The sequence below is a fragment of the Anabrus simplex genome, chromosome 5 (assembly GCF_040414725.1).
Source record: "Anabrus simplex isolate iqAnaSimp1 chromosome 5, ASM4041472v1, whole genome shotgun sequence".
Classification (NCBI taxonomy): Eukaryota; Metazoa; Arthropoda; class Insecta; order Orthoptera; family Tettigoniidae; genus Anabrus; species Anabrus simplex.
This window is the reverse complement of record NC_090269.1, coordinates 19262917-19279074: the sequence shown is the minus strand read 5'-3', so window position 1 is coordinate 19279074 and position 16158 is coordinate 19262917. Positions and strand designations below refer to the sequence as shown.

General features: G+C 35.9%; 1 protein-coding gene across 2 annotated transcripts in view; it reads right to left on the bottom strand.

Moving 5' to 3' along the window:
• Positions 1-5285: 5285 nt before the first annotated feature.
• Atg13 (Autophagy-related 13) overlaps positions 5286-16158 on the bottom strand; it is a 58523-nt gene continuing 47650 nt past the window's right edge. For both annotated transcript variants that reach the window (XM_067146786.2, XM_067146787.2), the window contains exon 5: positions 5286-9674. In XM_067146786.2, coding sequence (XP_067002887.1) covers positions 9462-9674 — 213 coding nt within the window. In that variant the 3' untranslated portion in view covers positions 5286-9461. The remainder of the gene's footprint in view (positions 9675-16158) is intronic.

The window sequence follows — 16158 nt, the reverse complement described above, 5'->3', positions numbered from 1 at the left end:
CACGATTGCATGATCGAATTCTTTGTGAAAGGCCGGGGCGCCGCACTTATCACTTGACTCGCGTATAAATTGGTCTGCTCACACACATACTGATAAAATTCGTCATTCATGAAAATACTCACGTAACTCAAAATATCCTGCTTATTTTCTATTTGAACATTTATAACTGAATTCTCTGTAAATAGTGGAACAGGTGGACAATAACTAGGATGATATGTATCAGGCACTTCACCTTCCTCTATAGGCCTATCGGATTCGGGAATCGGAATTTCCTCGTCACTCTCACTTTCACTATATGAGTCTATTTGAGGAATAAGTTCATCACCAGAATAATCATTGTGAACAATATCTAATAATTAATCTTCCGTAAGAAACTTTGTTTTATAAGCCATTATACTACACGCAGTAAGAACGACACGCACTGAATTGAAATCTCAAGTCCCGACTTGACACGCGAGGAAGTGCTGAGATATTCCCGCTAAAACAGCTAAGATAACATGAGCCCACTCAACGCCAGGGTTATCTCAAAAAGGTAAACCAACTTCCTGCTACAACCAGTAACGCTGACTAAGGTGTAAGACTGCATAGATGACGAATATAAACAGCATTGCTTCGCGCGGAACATTAAACGTCTTACGCCGTCCGCAGCATAGGAGCAAGCTTAAACGTCTTACGCCGTCCACGGTCCGCAATGAGTTAAAACAAGTATACCTAAGGAAGACATAGGAAGGGTTAAAGAAGAATGGGCATATTTTAAAACAGTCATGGTTGAGTTTGCAGAAAAGACCTGTGGAAGAGTATCAGGAAGGAAGAGACCCCAGAGCCGAGCACGAGAACAACCGTCGGTAAGTGAAGTATCTCTTGTTCAGGAGATATAATTTTAGCCTTCTTCTGGATTATTATTATTATAAAGATCAAGAAATAATAATAATGGGAAGAAACAAGTTTGGAAAAGATGGCTGAGAAACAGAACAACAGAATGCAAAACAGAATACAGGCGCAACATGAAGGCGTGCACCAAGGTGGTTCAAGAAGAGAAAAAGAAATGCTGGCAAAAATTCACTGAATCTCTGCAAGAAGATACAACCGGAAACAAAAAGATCTTATTCCAGTGGGTTAAAAAGAAGAAAAACCCAGGTGGTGCTAATTTCATTAAAAATGAACAGGAGGAAGTGATGACACAGAAGCAGGATATATTGCAGACGTGGGGAAAATACTTTGAACAGCTTTACAACGTGCAAAATACCTCAGTACAAGGAGAAATCGAAGAACCAGATTTAGTGCAGATGGAAGATAAGGAAAATGAGGTGTCCATGGCAGATATTGAGTGGGCCACTAAAACAATGAAACGAGGCAAGGCAGCTGGAATTGACGAGGTCACCACAGAAACGATAATAGTAGCAGGAGTAGTTGGTCTACAGTGGTTGTATAGACTCTTCCAAGAGTGATATGGAGAGAAAAGACTGTTCCAAAAGAGTGGACAAAAAGTGTCATCATACCAATTTTCAAGAAAGGAGACAGGAAGCAATGTGAAAATTACAGCTAAGATCCGTGAAAGAATCTTGGATAGACGAGTAAGAGACAGAGTAGAGGGAAAATTGGTAGAACACCAGTATGGATTCCACATTTGACCCAATATTTACATTGCGTCAAATGATGGAAAGGTATTGGGAATATGGAAAGGATATGGTAGTAACATTTCTAGATATTGAAAAGGCATATGACAGTGTCCCAAGGAATTTGGTATGGAAAACATTAACAGAGGCACAGATTGGGAATGAAACAATGCAGATGGTAATAGCATTGTATCAAAACTGCAAAAGCTGTGTTAGAACCAAAGTGGGTCAAACTAAATGGTTCAGAGTTGAAACAGGCTTAAGACAGGGAAGTGTATTGTCTCCCTTACTCTTCATTGTCATCATGGATATAATTCTACATAATATCAAGAAGATGATGGACGAGCAAATGAAGTCTATGCTCTTTGCTGATGACATTGTAGTAGTGATAATGAAGAGGAAATATAGACAAGTTGATTGTTGGAATGAAGAAGGTAAGAAATTCTGGAATGAAGATTAGTACTGCGAAAAGTAAGACTTTGATCATGACGAGAGGGAACAGAAAATTCAAGGGAGTGATAATAGGAAATTAACATCTTGAAGTACTGAACAATTTTAAATATTTGGGCAGCATGATGTCACAAGATTGAAATTTGGATGCAGAAGTTTCTACCAGTGTGTGAGAGACATTGTATGGAACAAAGATGTGCCAATGAAGTGCAAGAAGGTTTTATACTCGTCCTATTATAAACCTATACTGACCTATACTTCAGCAGCCTGGACGTTAACTAAGCGGAACTAAAGATACAAGCAGCTGAAATGAGGTTCTTGAGGAGCATACATGGAAAGACAAGATGAGATAGAATACGAAATGAGGAAATAAGGAGAAGTGTGGGAGTGTGTAAACTTCAAGAAGAGATTGATATAGCAAAGCTAAAATGGTTTGGACACATGATGAGAATGCCAGGAGAGAGAATACCAAAGAGACATTCATGGATACAGAGACTGAAAAGAGGCCTAGGGGACGTCCTAGAATGAGATGGAGGAGCTCTGCTGTGGACTGTATTGCAAATAGAGGAGTCGATAGCAAGAAAGTACTAGAAGAGGAATGGTGGAAAGATCGAGTAAGGTGGAGGGCTTTGGTACACTACCCTACCCAGAGAGAATCTGGAAAAGGGAATGGATGAAGAAAATATTGCCGAAGTTTTGGAAGGATAAGTAAATGTTTATGGAACTGAGAATGTGTGTGTCAGGATTCCTTTGACGAAATATGCAGGACTATCTCCCTTGTGACATTGAACAGTCCTCGTCCAGGTATCGTTCATTCTTCTGAGACAGCTGACCATTTCAGTTGGAAAACTTGGAAAAAAATTTCGTTCTTCATTGCAATAGTGAGATTTTTTATAGTACATTCTTGAAATTCTGTAATATTGAAAATATATGTATTTTTCCAATTTTTACGACATAAGAAAATATAATTTCCAAGATTTTTAGCAAATAAAAATCTGTTCCTTAATTACACATAATGGATAGCACATTATTCTCAGGTCAGTATTAAGTTCCTTTTACATTTTGTGACATTTTCAAAATTGGAAATTTTCAATGAATGGAATGTAAATTATCTTCATTCACTATTTTGCAACTGAATGTTCTCTTGCTGTAACTGATGACTTTCCTCACACTAGTATTGTGCGTTTCCACCCTTGGTGACAATGACAGATTCCACGTGATGCAGCGTGCTACCCACTATGTTCTGGATCATTTCCTGGAGGATGTGCATCGACTCCCTCAATAATGCTGGTCTCATTTTGTTCACGGTGTCAATATTTTGACACACACTTTACTCAACTATATCCCATAGGTGTTCAGTGGCATGTCTGGGCTTCAAGCTGGCCAGTTCAGGGTTTGTACCCCATCACGAAAAAATTCCAACACAAATGATATAGCGGTAGGCATTGTCGTGCATAAGTCTCAAGTTTTCGCCAACATAAAAAACAAAGGGTATTACATGCTCTGTTAACACCACCTTGATGCATCACTGTGCGTTCAGAGAACCTCCTGCAATGATAAGCTCCGTTCACAACTCAAAGCTGATACCACTCCTAACCCATGACGACACCTCCAAATGGAATCCTCTCAAGATATTGCAGGGTGAATATCATCCCACAGCCATTCTCCTTGATCTTTCAATATCATCAGGTGACCACAAACAAAATCACTATTCTTCTGTAAAGAGCACCATTAACCACTGATCCACAGTCCAGTTGATGTGCAAATTCTAACTGCTCTGCTTAGCACTGGGGAGTAAGCTGCATATAATATGGGCCTTCTTGATCTCAAATTGGCTCCCAGAAGTCTTTAGTTTTTACAGTCCTCTCACTTACAGCTATGTTTCTGCCTCTTGACAATTTCTGGCCTGAACTGTGATAGTGTAGTAATCATGCAAGGACCAGGAACTTGGCTGTTGTAGAACTCCGACAGCCTGATCCACTATCTATTAATTTGACCATATCTGTGGGCCTATATTGGTCCATATTGGCTACTTGCAGTTAATCTCAATCCTGTGAACCAGGAATTTAACTGGAAAGAATACAATCTCAACAACATAATACAATAGTGCATCAAAACAACTGGAACTAACAAGACAGATTCCAATTAAATTCCTGGTTCACAAGATCAAGATTAAGTACCCAGTTCACTCCATCATCTCAGCAGACGTTGGGTACTTCCAAGTGATGGATCATTCACATTAACTAAACAATGAATGCTTCGTCCATCATCTATTATAGCGATAGCTCTCATCTCTGCAAGTAGGAATCTTTTCTTTACAAATTGAAGAAATGTTACTTTCAGCAAAATTGATACCGTATATTGATAAACTATCAACAGCTTCTGCTTCGGTATCGTAGAAGCAATTAGAACATAAAAGGTTTTATTATCCTCAGGTACAATAAAATCAGCACCTAGCACTCATGAGTTAAAAAGCAGCTCATGGAGTGGCATTATGATCTCTTATCTCTAAAAATGGTCGAATACATGTTTGTTGGTTAGTAAGACTGCCCTAAATGGAAGCTGTCTCTGTATGTTGGTGTTTCTTCATTTCTAATTTAATTTTTACACAGTGATCCACTTTTATTTTTTTGCCGGTCAGCATATGTACACTTATAATCCTAGATGTGCAAATGGATGCATTCATCATCAAGTATTTGTTCTGGATGTAGTTTGAGAAATATATTCTAACCATCAAGCAGTCTAAGGAAAACAATCTCACCAACACAATACAATAAAGTATCAAAATACATACCATTATGTGAATTAAGTTACGTAGATCATTAATGTTGGGCATCTTAAAGTCAAGTAACGTAGTTCATTAGCACACCATTAACAGACAATATATAATGCACATTCCAACCCCCACTACATCAAACATTTCTCCAAAAGAATGAACTTGCTATGTACAGACTAATAACATTCATTCAAATATTCTGTATTTATCAAGAAAACAATTTAACTATTAATAAACTTTGTGTGAAATATAAAACTGCAACAAGAAAAAATAGCACCCAGTACAACATTTGCAGATTAGCAATTTCTTCCTTTAAATGGGTATTCAAAAAGAACCAGAGCCAAACAAAAAGAACTTTGATCAACATGTATTTGAAGTAAAAATTACTTGCAAGGAAGACTTAAAATCAATGCACAGCCATAATTATCCATGTGTTAGAATGATAAAGAGCTGCAGAGCTGGGACATGAAGCAATCCCATGAAGTTAAGTACAAATGGAAAGGGGTTATGAAGAGCAAAATCTAGCAACATATTACTCAACGGTAAGCTCAAGGGAAAAAAAACAAACAACAAATTAACAGATGAAGTAACATATTGTATTTAGATGCCTTAAATAGTTCATGAACATTCTTCTTCATATATGCCCCAAACAGGGTTTTAGATAAATTATTTTACAGATTACTTAATATTTTATCAGTCTTATAATAATATCATACTCTATGGTACCAGTAATATACAGCATGACTACCCTCGCTCAAAATTAACAATGTCCTTTTCTTGGATCATCAAGTAGCTGAATTCACAATAATTAATAGGATGCTAACTTTTTCGAAGGCAAATAATTCACAGTCTACAACAGGCATATGAATATAAAGGAACTTTCTTTAAAGAGCAATTTTAATACTTGCAGGGTGAGAAAAGGAAGAGCAAGACCACACAGGCAAGCATATATCACTCTGTCCCTCTCAACCTTCCTCACATCTCAGCGAGCACAAAACTCTCCGTCTCAATCCCTGCATTCCACAAAATTGTCAAGATTAAAATCTCGGAACAGCACAAGTGACTTGACATCTATTACACATATCGTATCTGAACACCTTCAATTTATTGGTAAACGGTAAATCTGGTCAAGAACCTTTTAGCACTTTCATTTTAGCCAGCTCCAGTCACATATTGTATACCAGATACGAGATTTGAACTGAAGGTGTTGCTATAAAAACAAGACATAATACTAAAAAAGAAGGGAAAATTCACCATCTGTCAAATCACAAGATGCAAGGAATGTAATACAGTCAACTCCACATTGTGCTGTCGGAAACAAACCAATTTCATTATCAAAAGCTATGCTTATGGCAACAAACGATTATTTTCAACTTTTAAAGTCTGCCCCAGCAGTTCAAAGGTAGTGTCCATAACATCATTCCAATTGTATGGGTAGTGGCATGATTTTTTTTCAATAATATTTGATTTTGCAAAAAGGAAACCACTGTTTGCAAAATAGAGACATGACATATAGCTTGAATTTTGCTGTAATTATTTTCTAAAATTATTCATAAAAGTCTCATTCATGCAATTTGTGGCATTATTTATGTAAAAGAGAGACAATATTGGTAATCATTCATTATTCCTTATGTAATCTCAATTAGGAATCAATATTACATAAATTACCCTTTCGCCCTGTATGGTGGCCATACCATTAAGGGATTTCCTAGAATATTAAGACTTACAGGTACTTCTGTCGAACTGGGAAATCCTTATACTGTCTTCCAATTCTCTTCAGACATGTAACGTTAGAATACATTTTCAAGCTCCTTATTTACCGTAAATTTCACTCCAGTTTTGCACTTATCGTAAAATAAGTAAATTTTGCTTTAAACTGGTCTTATTGCTTTAATTCACTACAATTTGCAAGAATAAAATCACTAGTTTCTTAATCAGAATCATATGATTTGTTAAGATATCTCAGAATCGCTTCAAATTATTTTTTGTTGCTTTTATCATCAACGCAAATAAATCATGCCTCTTGCTAAGAAAATTTCTGGCAGTCCATGTTATAATTGTTCACATCAAGATCTCTTGTGAAACACTAGTCATTCACACGATAAAAATAACTCTGATTTAGAAGTTGTCCAAATGTGTTCTGCTAAGCTGCCACATTGCAGCATAACTGAAACCTCCTTATAGGACTGCAACCTGGAAAATGATAATACTACCACTGCTGCATTTTATTAGCATCTCTTTTTACAATTCCCTTAACACTATGGTTTACAGCACTTTTCAAAATTAAAATTCAAACAGTAAATTTAATCTCGTCACAATTTTAATTTTTCAAGCCAATTTACAGAAAATGAACTGCTTAACTGAAACCGAACAATAATACCTCTTACAGTTCAACAAACGTTAATGAATTTATTCCAATTCCCCTCTTGAAAATGATGGAAAAAGCAACCTGCATTATGCCTAAAACATAATTTTACATCCATCAGCACAAAAACTACTCCCTATTCCAGAACAGGACAGCCTGTTCTGCAAGAGTTAACAAGTGAAGTCAAATTATCAGACAGAAGATATCTCGTAGCATTGTATGTAAACATACAGTTATTTAACAGGCAGACTAAAGATTAGTGTTCAATGAAGATATTGTCGTAGCTGAAAATTTGTAGATGGAAGGTTAATTACAACTTTAGATTGTTTCAAATGCTTACAACCTTACAATCTGAGATAAGACAGTTTAGCATTACTTATTCAAAAGAATACATCTTAATCCAAACATTGCTTTCAAACGATACTGTATATTGAACCATTTTGTTAAGTTTCAACTAACACTGAGCAAGGTATTTGAATTATTTTGTAAAATAATGCTGTATTCTATGAACATACCAATTTCAGTAATAATTCTCCATTAAGATTTCACTAAAAAGTTATTTTTCTTACACTCCCTTTTACATGTTCTGTGATGAATTTACCTCTACTGAAGTCTATAATACAAATACAAAAATCTAGAAAATTAATATTCCACACTTTTTAAAAAAATTATGTAAACACACAAATATAAATCAGGTCACACACAGGTATCACACAGCCTGAATAATGAAATGTATTTCCATGAAATGAAATAATGCATATCACAGAAAGAAAATTAATATTATTGAGCGTGCATATTAACCATACATTAAATAATTCGAAGGACTAGTTTAAACAGGATGTGCTCCACATGGCTGTTAATTTTGAGCACCATTTCTGTCCTTAAGATAACATGTCAATAATATTACCATGAACACTTCTGAAAATTCAGTTGTGTCATCCATAAAACCTTATTTAGATGATTTAATTATCTTCACAGAAAATAAAAATATCTTTCAGAAATAAATCCACAACCACGGTATTGAATACATTATTTGCTTAGCAATTGGCCACGATATATAAAAATATTTTTACAAAACATTAAAAGGTAATATCACCGGGAATTTCTGTACATCTCTGTTCATAATGTACAAGTAAATATACATCGTATATATATATATATATATACTGTATGCACAATGGACTTCATACTGATGAAAGTACTTTTGTAAAAAGACTCCTCGATGTTTCATAATTAGAGATACATGCAGAAAGATATTTAACTTTAGTACAATTGTACAGTTTGATTTAGCAATGAAAACCAGTAAAGAAAAAGAGGTACTTTTATGATTAAAACTAAAAACTGGTTTCCGTTTGTATGCTCTCAACTTCACATCTCAGATTTCTTGGAGCACATAGGATTTGTGTACACAAATTTAAAACAGTGAAATAACATGAATCTATTTTGTGATGAACAGATTTCATTTTCCTTTCCTCCATGAATTTTAGGATGCTTTGTATATGAATAAATAGTGAAATAAGATGAAACTATACATGGCATCCTACAGACATGATTTACTTTTTCTCCATGAATTTCAGGAAGCTTGCTTTTACATAATAATCCCTCAGGTGGAACCAAACATCCAGTTCTAAATAAATGCAATTTTTTTTAAAATCTATAAATAGATTATTACAGTAAATTGTTAATATTTCAGGAAGACAATAAAAAATGTACTTGATACTTCTGAACATAAAACCATTAAGAACAATCTCTGTGTTCTTCCTTTAATGTAACAGTTGCTCAGAAAAGGATCACTACAATAAAAAGACCTCTACAAATTTCTGAGCCCAATTTGACTTGTTTGATATCCTAGCTCAGTCTGGTGGTATTTGAAGGTGATCAAATGCACAACCTTTGTGTTGGTGTATCACCGCACGTTTTCAAAAATTAAGCAAAAATTTTCAATTTTTAAGAATAGCATTATGGTACTAGTAACAAGAACGATATGAAATCTTAACCTTATTTGTAGATTTCGTGTTATTTCACAGTTTGACATTTTTCTAAATGGCTAAATTATGATCTTAACATTCAAAGTAATTTTAAGAGGCAAGAAGTCATATAAACACATCCCTTGAAATTCGCTTTTGGTTCACTGCACAGACAAACAGATCATTATCGTATTTTCTTGGAGGAAATGACACCGCATCATTTACCACTGTTGATACTGCAAAGGTAGTATATTCACAAGTATTCACTCATCACTAAAGATGTCTGTTTAGTTATTGTTGTCATTCAAACAAAGAGAATTTAACATTTCATCATACTCTTGAATACAACTTTCGAATGCTTCTAGTGTCTTTGAAATATCTTCTACTTGTTCAGCCAGCGTGGGCTGTTCAGAAAATGTCTTCAGTGGGGGAGCACTTTGACACTCTCGATAAAATGCACCCAGGTCACTATTTGCATTATTGCCAGCAAAAGGAGTTTTCTGAAAACAAAAGTAAATTAAATTATTGAATATATTCCCAATACCACAAAGTCTAACAACTTTCCAGAATGTGTCATAATGAGCATAAGTGTCTACTCCCTGTGTCAGCTAACAGGAGGCAATATAAAGAAACAAAAAAAAAACTCTTGTTAAATGTTATCAATAGGGCTCGGATGTTTAGGAAAAGTCATATTTTTTCTTTGTCTCTATTTTCTTGCCTGATTGGATTTTCGTGCAAATCAGGTGATTATAGTCACAATTAAGTGATTTTTATTTGTCATATAAATGAATATTTTGGCTATTTTTTGTCATATGGTCATATTTTGAGCTATTTTCGTAGAAATGTCATATTTCGGCGGTTTGGCGACAGCTGTAGCTGTGCAAAATCGTCAACTTTCTGAATGAGAACTAGTATTTACAAAACTGCTTTTCCGTATCACATCTGTAGTTAATACAAATGTAATACTCTGCCTCTTCTATCAAGATCGTGCAGGAATTTTTTTCCTACAGTTTGTCAGCAAAATATATAGGAAATATATATATTAAGTCGAACTTTGGAATTATATCGATTGCAATTACTCGTTTAGAAGCTGCGAGCTTAGAAATTCATGCAAGTATTGAAATTGTGAGCCCAACAATCACATGGAATAGTTACATCAGTGTAAAATGGAAACTTTACAATGTGCTTAATCGAAGTGTCGGTTTTCGCTGTGTGTGCAAGATAAATGACGTTCTTAGAGTAGAAGGTACCAGTACATTTCAAGATGAGTGCATACTCGACAGCAGTGATTTAATATTATTTAAATATGCACCAATAACGTCTTGTAACGTAGAAAGGAGCTTCCCTTCTTACAAGAATGTGTTAAGAGATAATTGGAGGTCTTTTGCGCCTGATGCCTTAAGATGAATCCTGTCATACACTTCAATACTACCCGCGGAGGAGAATGAAAAAGTTATGTAAATTTGCACTATATGCCGAGCCGCCCTACCATGATGTATCGAAATACATCCACTTAATTCGTTTCATGGTGCTCAACTAAAATTTTAACACATTTGAGCAATATTAATGTAATCTGGGTTTAAACATTCCAAAATATGCTTTAAAAATAGATTGATTTCTAGTTTTCTTCGTATTTCAAATGACCAGTGAAGGGTACAAACATATTTTTACTTTTAAGATGTTGTGTGATCTATAATCTTAGCGAACTTAGTACTTTATTATAGGTATGCATTAACAAGTGAATCGAGGACAATAGACTGAATAACTGCTAAACATGTATATTCAGAAAATTAATGAAAGTAAGAATAAAGAATTTAGTTAACAAAGGAATTGCTGTTTCGATTTATAACTTATTTTAAATTGGCCACATTTAGATTAATAATTTTCGGGTTATATTTTGTAATTTTTACGACATATTTCGTCACTTTTAAGGTCATATTTCGTCACTTTTGAGGTCACATTTGCTTGATTATTTGGGCTATTTTTAGTTCTTAAACATCCGAGCCCTACTTTTCAATAACCTGGAGGTTGTGAAATGAATTTCCAAAACATGTAACAAATGTACGTTACACTTCATTCTTTTCTGTTCGTCAACAACAACTATTTTTAGATTTAATCTTAAGGAGAAATGTGATAGAACTCTGCAAAAGAGCCTAAGGAACAGTACTGGTGACCAGCATAGAAACATCCAAACTGCACACAGTGAACTGCTATTGTTGCATCAAGTTATGCTATGCTAAAAAAGGTAAACTTGTGTCCTCATCCTGAGGTGGTGCAGCTCTTTTCAGGCACACCCCCAATGGAGGAGAGGTGCATGTACCATTTCAACCACATACCAGCCCTCCTGCCATTCTTAAATTTCCGGCAGTACCGGGAATCAAACCAGGGCCCCCGAGGACAGCAGCTAACAACCCTAACCGATATGTTACGGAGGCAGACTATGCTATGCAGATCTGCAGATTTGAACTTTAACGTAAAGTGTGTAATACTGTTAAAATAGTTTTATCTATACTTGTCAGTGTAATTTAATTTAGTATTCTGTGTGTATCAAACTGCGAAGTGGCACCATTACACAAGACTACCACACTAGTGATTTTCACATACACCATAAGCAATTAAAGCTACTTAAGGGCCCATTCACAAAGCAAACGTAACCGTAAACTTAACGACGTAACGTAACCGTAAAATTAACGTAAAATTTGTGGTATTCACAACAGACGGACATACGTAACGTAAAGAAGACCCAGCAGCCAATCAAAACACTGCCGTGTACACAAGCAGGAAAGTCGGGTTATACATTTCTTATCTCGGAGTTTTGTTATATTTCAATACCCCGATGGAATCCAACAACGTGCTAGCAGAATTGATGTTACTGCATACATCTCTTGCTTTGCTCCTGGGAGCTGTGTATCTGAAAAGGCGAAATAGACAACGGCGCAGAAGATGGTGGGTTCATCCTTTGAATCAAAGGAGGTTATCACAGGGCGACTTTGGTAATCTACTGCAAGAAATGCGAGAAAATGATCCTCACGAGTTCTTTTTGTACATGCGGATGAAACCTGAGCAGTTTGACACGATCTTAAGTCTTGTGTCACCTTTTCTAATCAAAAGAAGTGTAAGGTCTCCTTTGCCGACGTCTATGCGCCTAGGTATCACTCTCCGGTAAGATGTTCCTTTATGATATCGTTTTCGTAAACTAGTAGTCAATCAATCAATCATTACTGATCTGCATTTTAGGGCAATCGCCCAGGTGGCAGATTCCATCTCTCTTGTTTTCCTAACCTTCTCAAATAAGTACAAATAAATTGGAAATTAATTGAACATCCCTCTTGATAAGTTGTTCCAGTCCCTAGCTCGCCTTCCTATAAACGAATATTTGCCTCAACTTGTCCTCTTGAATTCTTACTTTATATTGTGATCTATCCTACTTTTAAAGACACCACTGCAACTTATTCGTCTACCGTACTAATGTCATTCCACACCATATTTCCACTGACAGCACGAATAATACCACTTAGTCGAGCAGCTCGTCTCCTTTCTCCCAAATCTTCCCAGGCCAAACTTTGCAACATTTTTCTAACGGTACTCTTTTGTCAGAAATCACCCAAAACAAATCGAGCTGCTTTTCTTTGGATTTTTTTCCCAGTTCTTCAATCAAGTAATCCTTGTGAGAGTCCCCTACACTGGAACCATACTCCAGTTGGGATTTTACCAGAGACTTATGTGCCCTCTCCTTTACATCCTTACTACAACCCCCTAAATACCCTCATAACCATGTGCAGAGGTCTGTACCCTTTATTTGCAATCATATTTATGTGATTACCCCAAAGAAGATATTTCCTTATATTAACACCTAGGTTAAGACAGTGATCCCCTTAAGGAATGTTCACCCCATCAACGCAATAATTAAAAATGAGAGTACTTTTCATATTTGTGAAACTCACAACCTGACTTTTAACCCCGTTTATAATCATACCATTACCTACTGTCTACCTTTTTTTTAAACCTAGGAATTTCATTTTTGTCCGTATTGAACTGAGAAAGGATGATAGGAAAACTTAAAACGGTCCACCTTTTAATACAAAAATTTTTGTATTGAAAAGGTGGACCGTTTTAAGTTTTCCTATCATACTGTCTATCTCACAACATTATCGAGGTCATTTTGCAGTTGCTCACAATCTGGTAAACTTATTTATTACTTTGTACAGAATAACATCATCTGCAAAAAGCCTTATCTCTGATTTCAGTTCTTTACTCATACCAGTATCATTTATATATATATAAAAGGAAACAAACATCCAATAATACTGCCTTGAGGAATTTCCTTCTTAATTATTACAGGATCAGATAAAGCTTTGCCTACTATAATTCTATGAGTTGTATTTTCTAGAAATATAGCTACCCATTCAGTCATTCTTTTGTCTACTCCAGTTGCACACATTTTTGCTAGTAGTCTCCCACATCCACCCTATGAAATGCCTTGGACAGGTCAATGCCTTCTGTTGAGCCGGTTATTAATTTTGCAAACAAGTGTAATATAATCGGAAACAAGTACTTCAGATATTGTCTTTAGTATATCCCCAGGAATCGTATTAATTCCAGTTTTCAACTTTTGTACTTTATTGTAAATGTCCTTGTTATCATAGATACATTTTAATATTTCTTTAGTATTAATCACCTCATCTATTTGAAAATTAATAATAATAATGTTAATAATGTTATTTGTTTTACGTCCCACTAACTACTTTTTAAGGTCTTCGGAGACGCCGAGGTGCCGGAATTTAGTCCCGAAGGAGTTCTTTAACGTGCCAGTTAATCTACCGACACGGGGCTGTCGTATTTGAGCACCTTCAAATACCACCGGACTGAGCCAGGATTGAACCTGCCAAGTTGGAGTTAGAAGGCCAGCGCCTTAACCGTCTGAGCCACTCAGCCCGGCTATTTGAAAATTATCCTTGTAACCAACAATCTTTACATACTGCTGACTAAATACTTCTACCTTCTTAAGATCATCGCATACACTCTCCCCTTGCTCATTAACAATTCTTGGAATATCCTTGGAACTGTTTCTTCCTTAAAGGACCTACACATACCCTTCATTTTTCACAAAAATTTGTATGACTGCCAATTATATTTGCCACCATGTTATCCTTACCTGACTTCTTTGCTAGACTGAATTTCCTAGTAAGGTTCCTTCAATTTCTCCTTATTTCCACAGCCATTTCGGACTCAATTTCTTTCCAACTTGCACCTCCTTCTCTTTATTTCTCTGTTAGAGTATGTGGGTCTTTATCATTCCTTAGCACCTTTAAAAGTACAAACCTGTTTTCTCATTCCTCAATTGCTTTAAACCCACCCCACAGTATGTTATGTTTTCATTTACTGTTTTCCACCGATATTAGTTACTTTTTCAAAACTCCCTCATGCCTGTTTTATCAGCTATATGGTACTGACTAATAGACCTACTTTTGAGATCTTTCTTTCTATCCCACATAGCATATTATCTTATCAAATAATTCTGAATTGTGTCAGTGCTACCCCTTCCTGGTCTCTCTGCTCCAAAGAGATCAAGTTGCCTATTATCTTTAGAGATGAGTCTTACACCTAGAATTTCATGTTTGTCATCTTTAACTCTTTTAGCTTACAGATTCTTCTTTCACCAGAATGAATACTCCCTCTCCTACCATTCGTGTGCTATCTCTACGATACACACTCCAGTTCCGTGAGAAAATTTCAGCATCCATTATATCATTTCTCAGCCATGATTCAACTCTTGTTACAATATCTGGTTAAGTATATATCTATTGAAGTACTCAATTCTATTCCTTTCTTTATAGTACTTCTAGTTCAACACCAACATTTTTATGCCATCCCTACTTGACGTCCAGATCCCTGTACCCGTATCACTGCTTCCTGGACCACCCTGTTTCCCAGAATGTATCTCCCTATAACCCTCTTAAACAAATTTCCTAACATATTTACCAATGCTTTTTAAATGAAGCTCATCTGAGTGCAGATCCCTTTCTCCCACCCACCCATTAAGATATAGAAATCTCACTCCGTTTCCTACATACCCACTCCATAGTCTCGTACCACAATCTCCTTTCACTGCTCTTTCTCTTCTACTTTCCTCAACACCTGCCTTAACTTAATTCCTGGTTAACACTCAACCCCAGTTCCATTTCCTCCATGCACTTTCCCCACATGTCTAATAATGAAATCCCCCATGCACAGAAACTCAATCCTACCCACCCCACTTGATCCCCTCCCTACCTGGCAGCTGCAGAAGCTACTTCCTCCACCCTTTTCTCCCTCCCACGACCCTGTTACACCTGTCTTTTTTCTATCCTGTACTGTACGTTTCCATATCCTTCTGCTTTCACACTTCTCAGTATTGTAGTGTAGGAGTACATTAAGTACCTTACTGTCGTGTGATCTTTTTGTACTATCCTAGACAATATTTCTTTCTTTCCTTGGGGGAGAGGGGCACAGAATAATTTATTTTTCTTTTATTTTCATTCTTCCCCTTAAAATATTAAACCACCTGTCTTCTACAATTCCCCCTTTACTTTCTCATCCCTCTTTTACACCTACTGTATCCTGTACATTGTTTGAGGGAGGCCTTCCTGCATGTCCTCCAAGAGTATGCTAATTATCTCCCTCAAACTCTCCAACTCCTCCCTCATACTCCTTAACGCCTGGCCACATCCACAGTCCTTGGTCATTCTTTACAGAATAATGAAAAGAAAAAATAACTGATTCTGTGCCCAAAAAAAGAAAGGAAATAAATATTTTCTAGGACAGTACACAAAGATCACACGATATAAGGTAATTAATGAACTACTACCCTACAATACTACTTAGTTGTACTATATTTTATCCTACAACATCCTGACACCATAATTACTGAATTATAAGCTATAAATTTCTTTTTTTCCATATTAAAGTGAAATCATAAGAATAAATGGACAACCTTTTCAATAC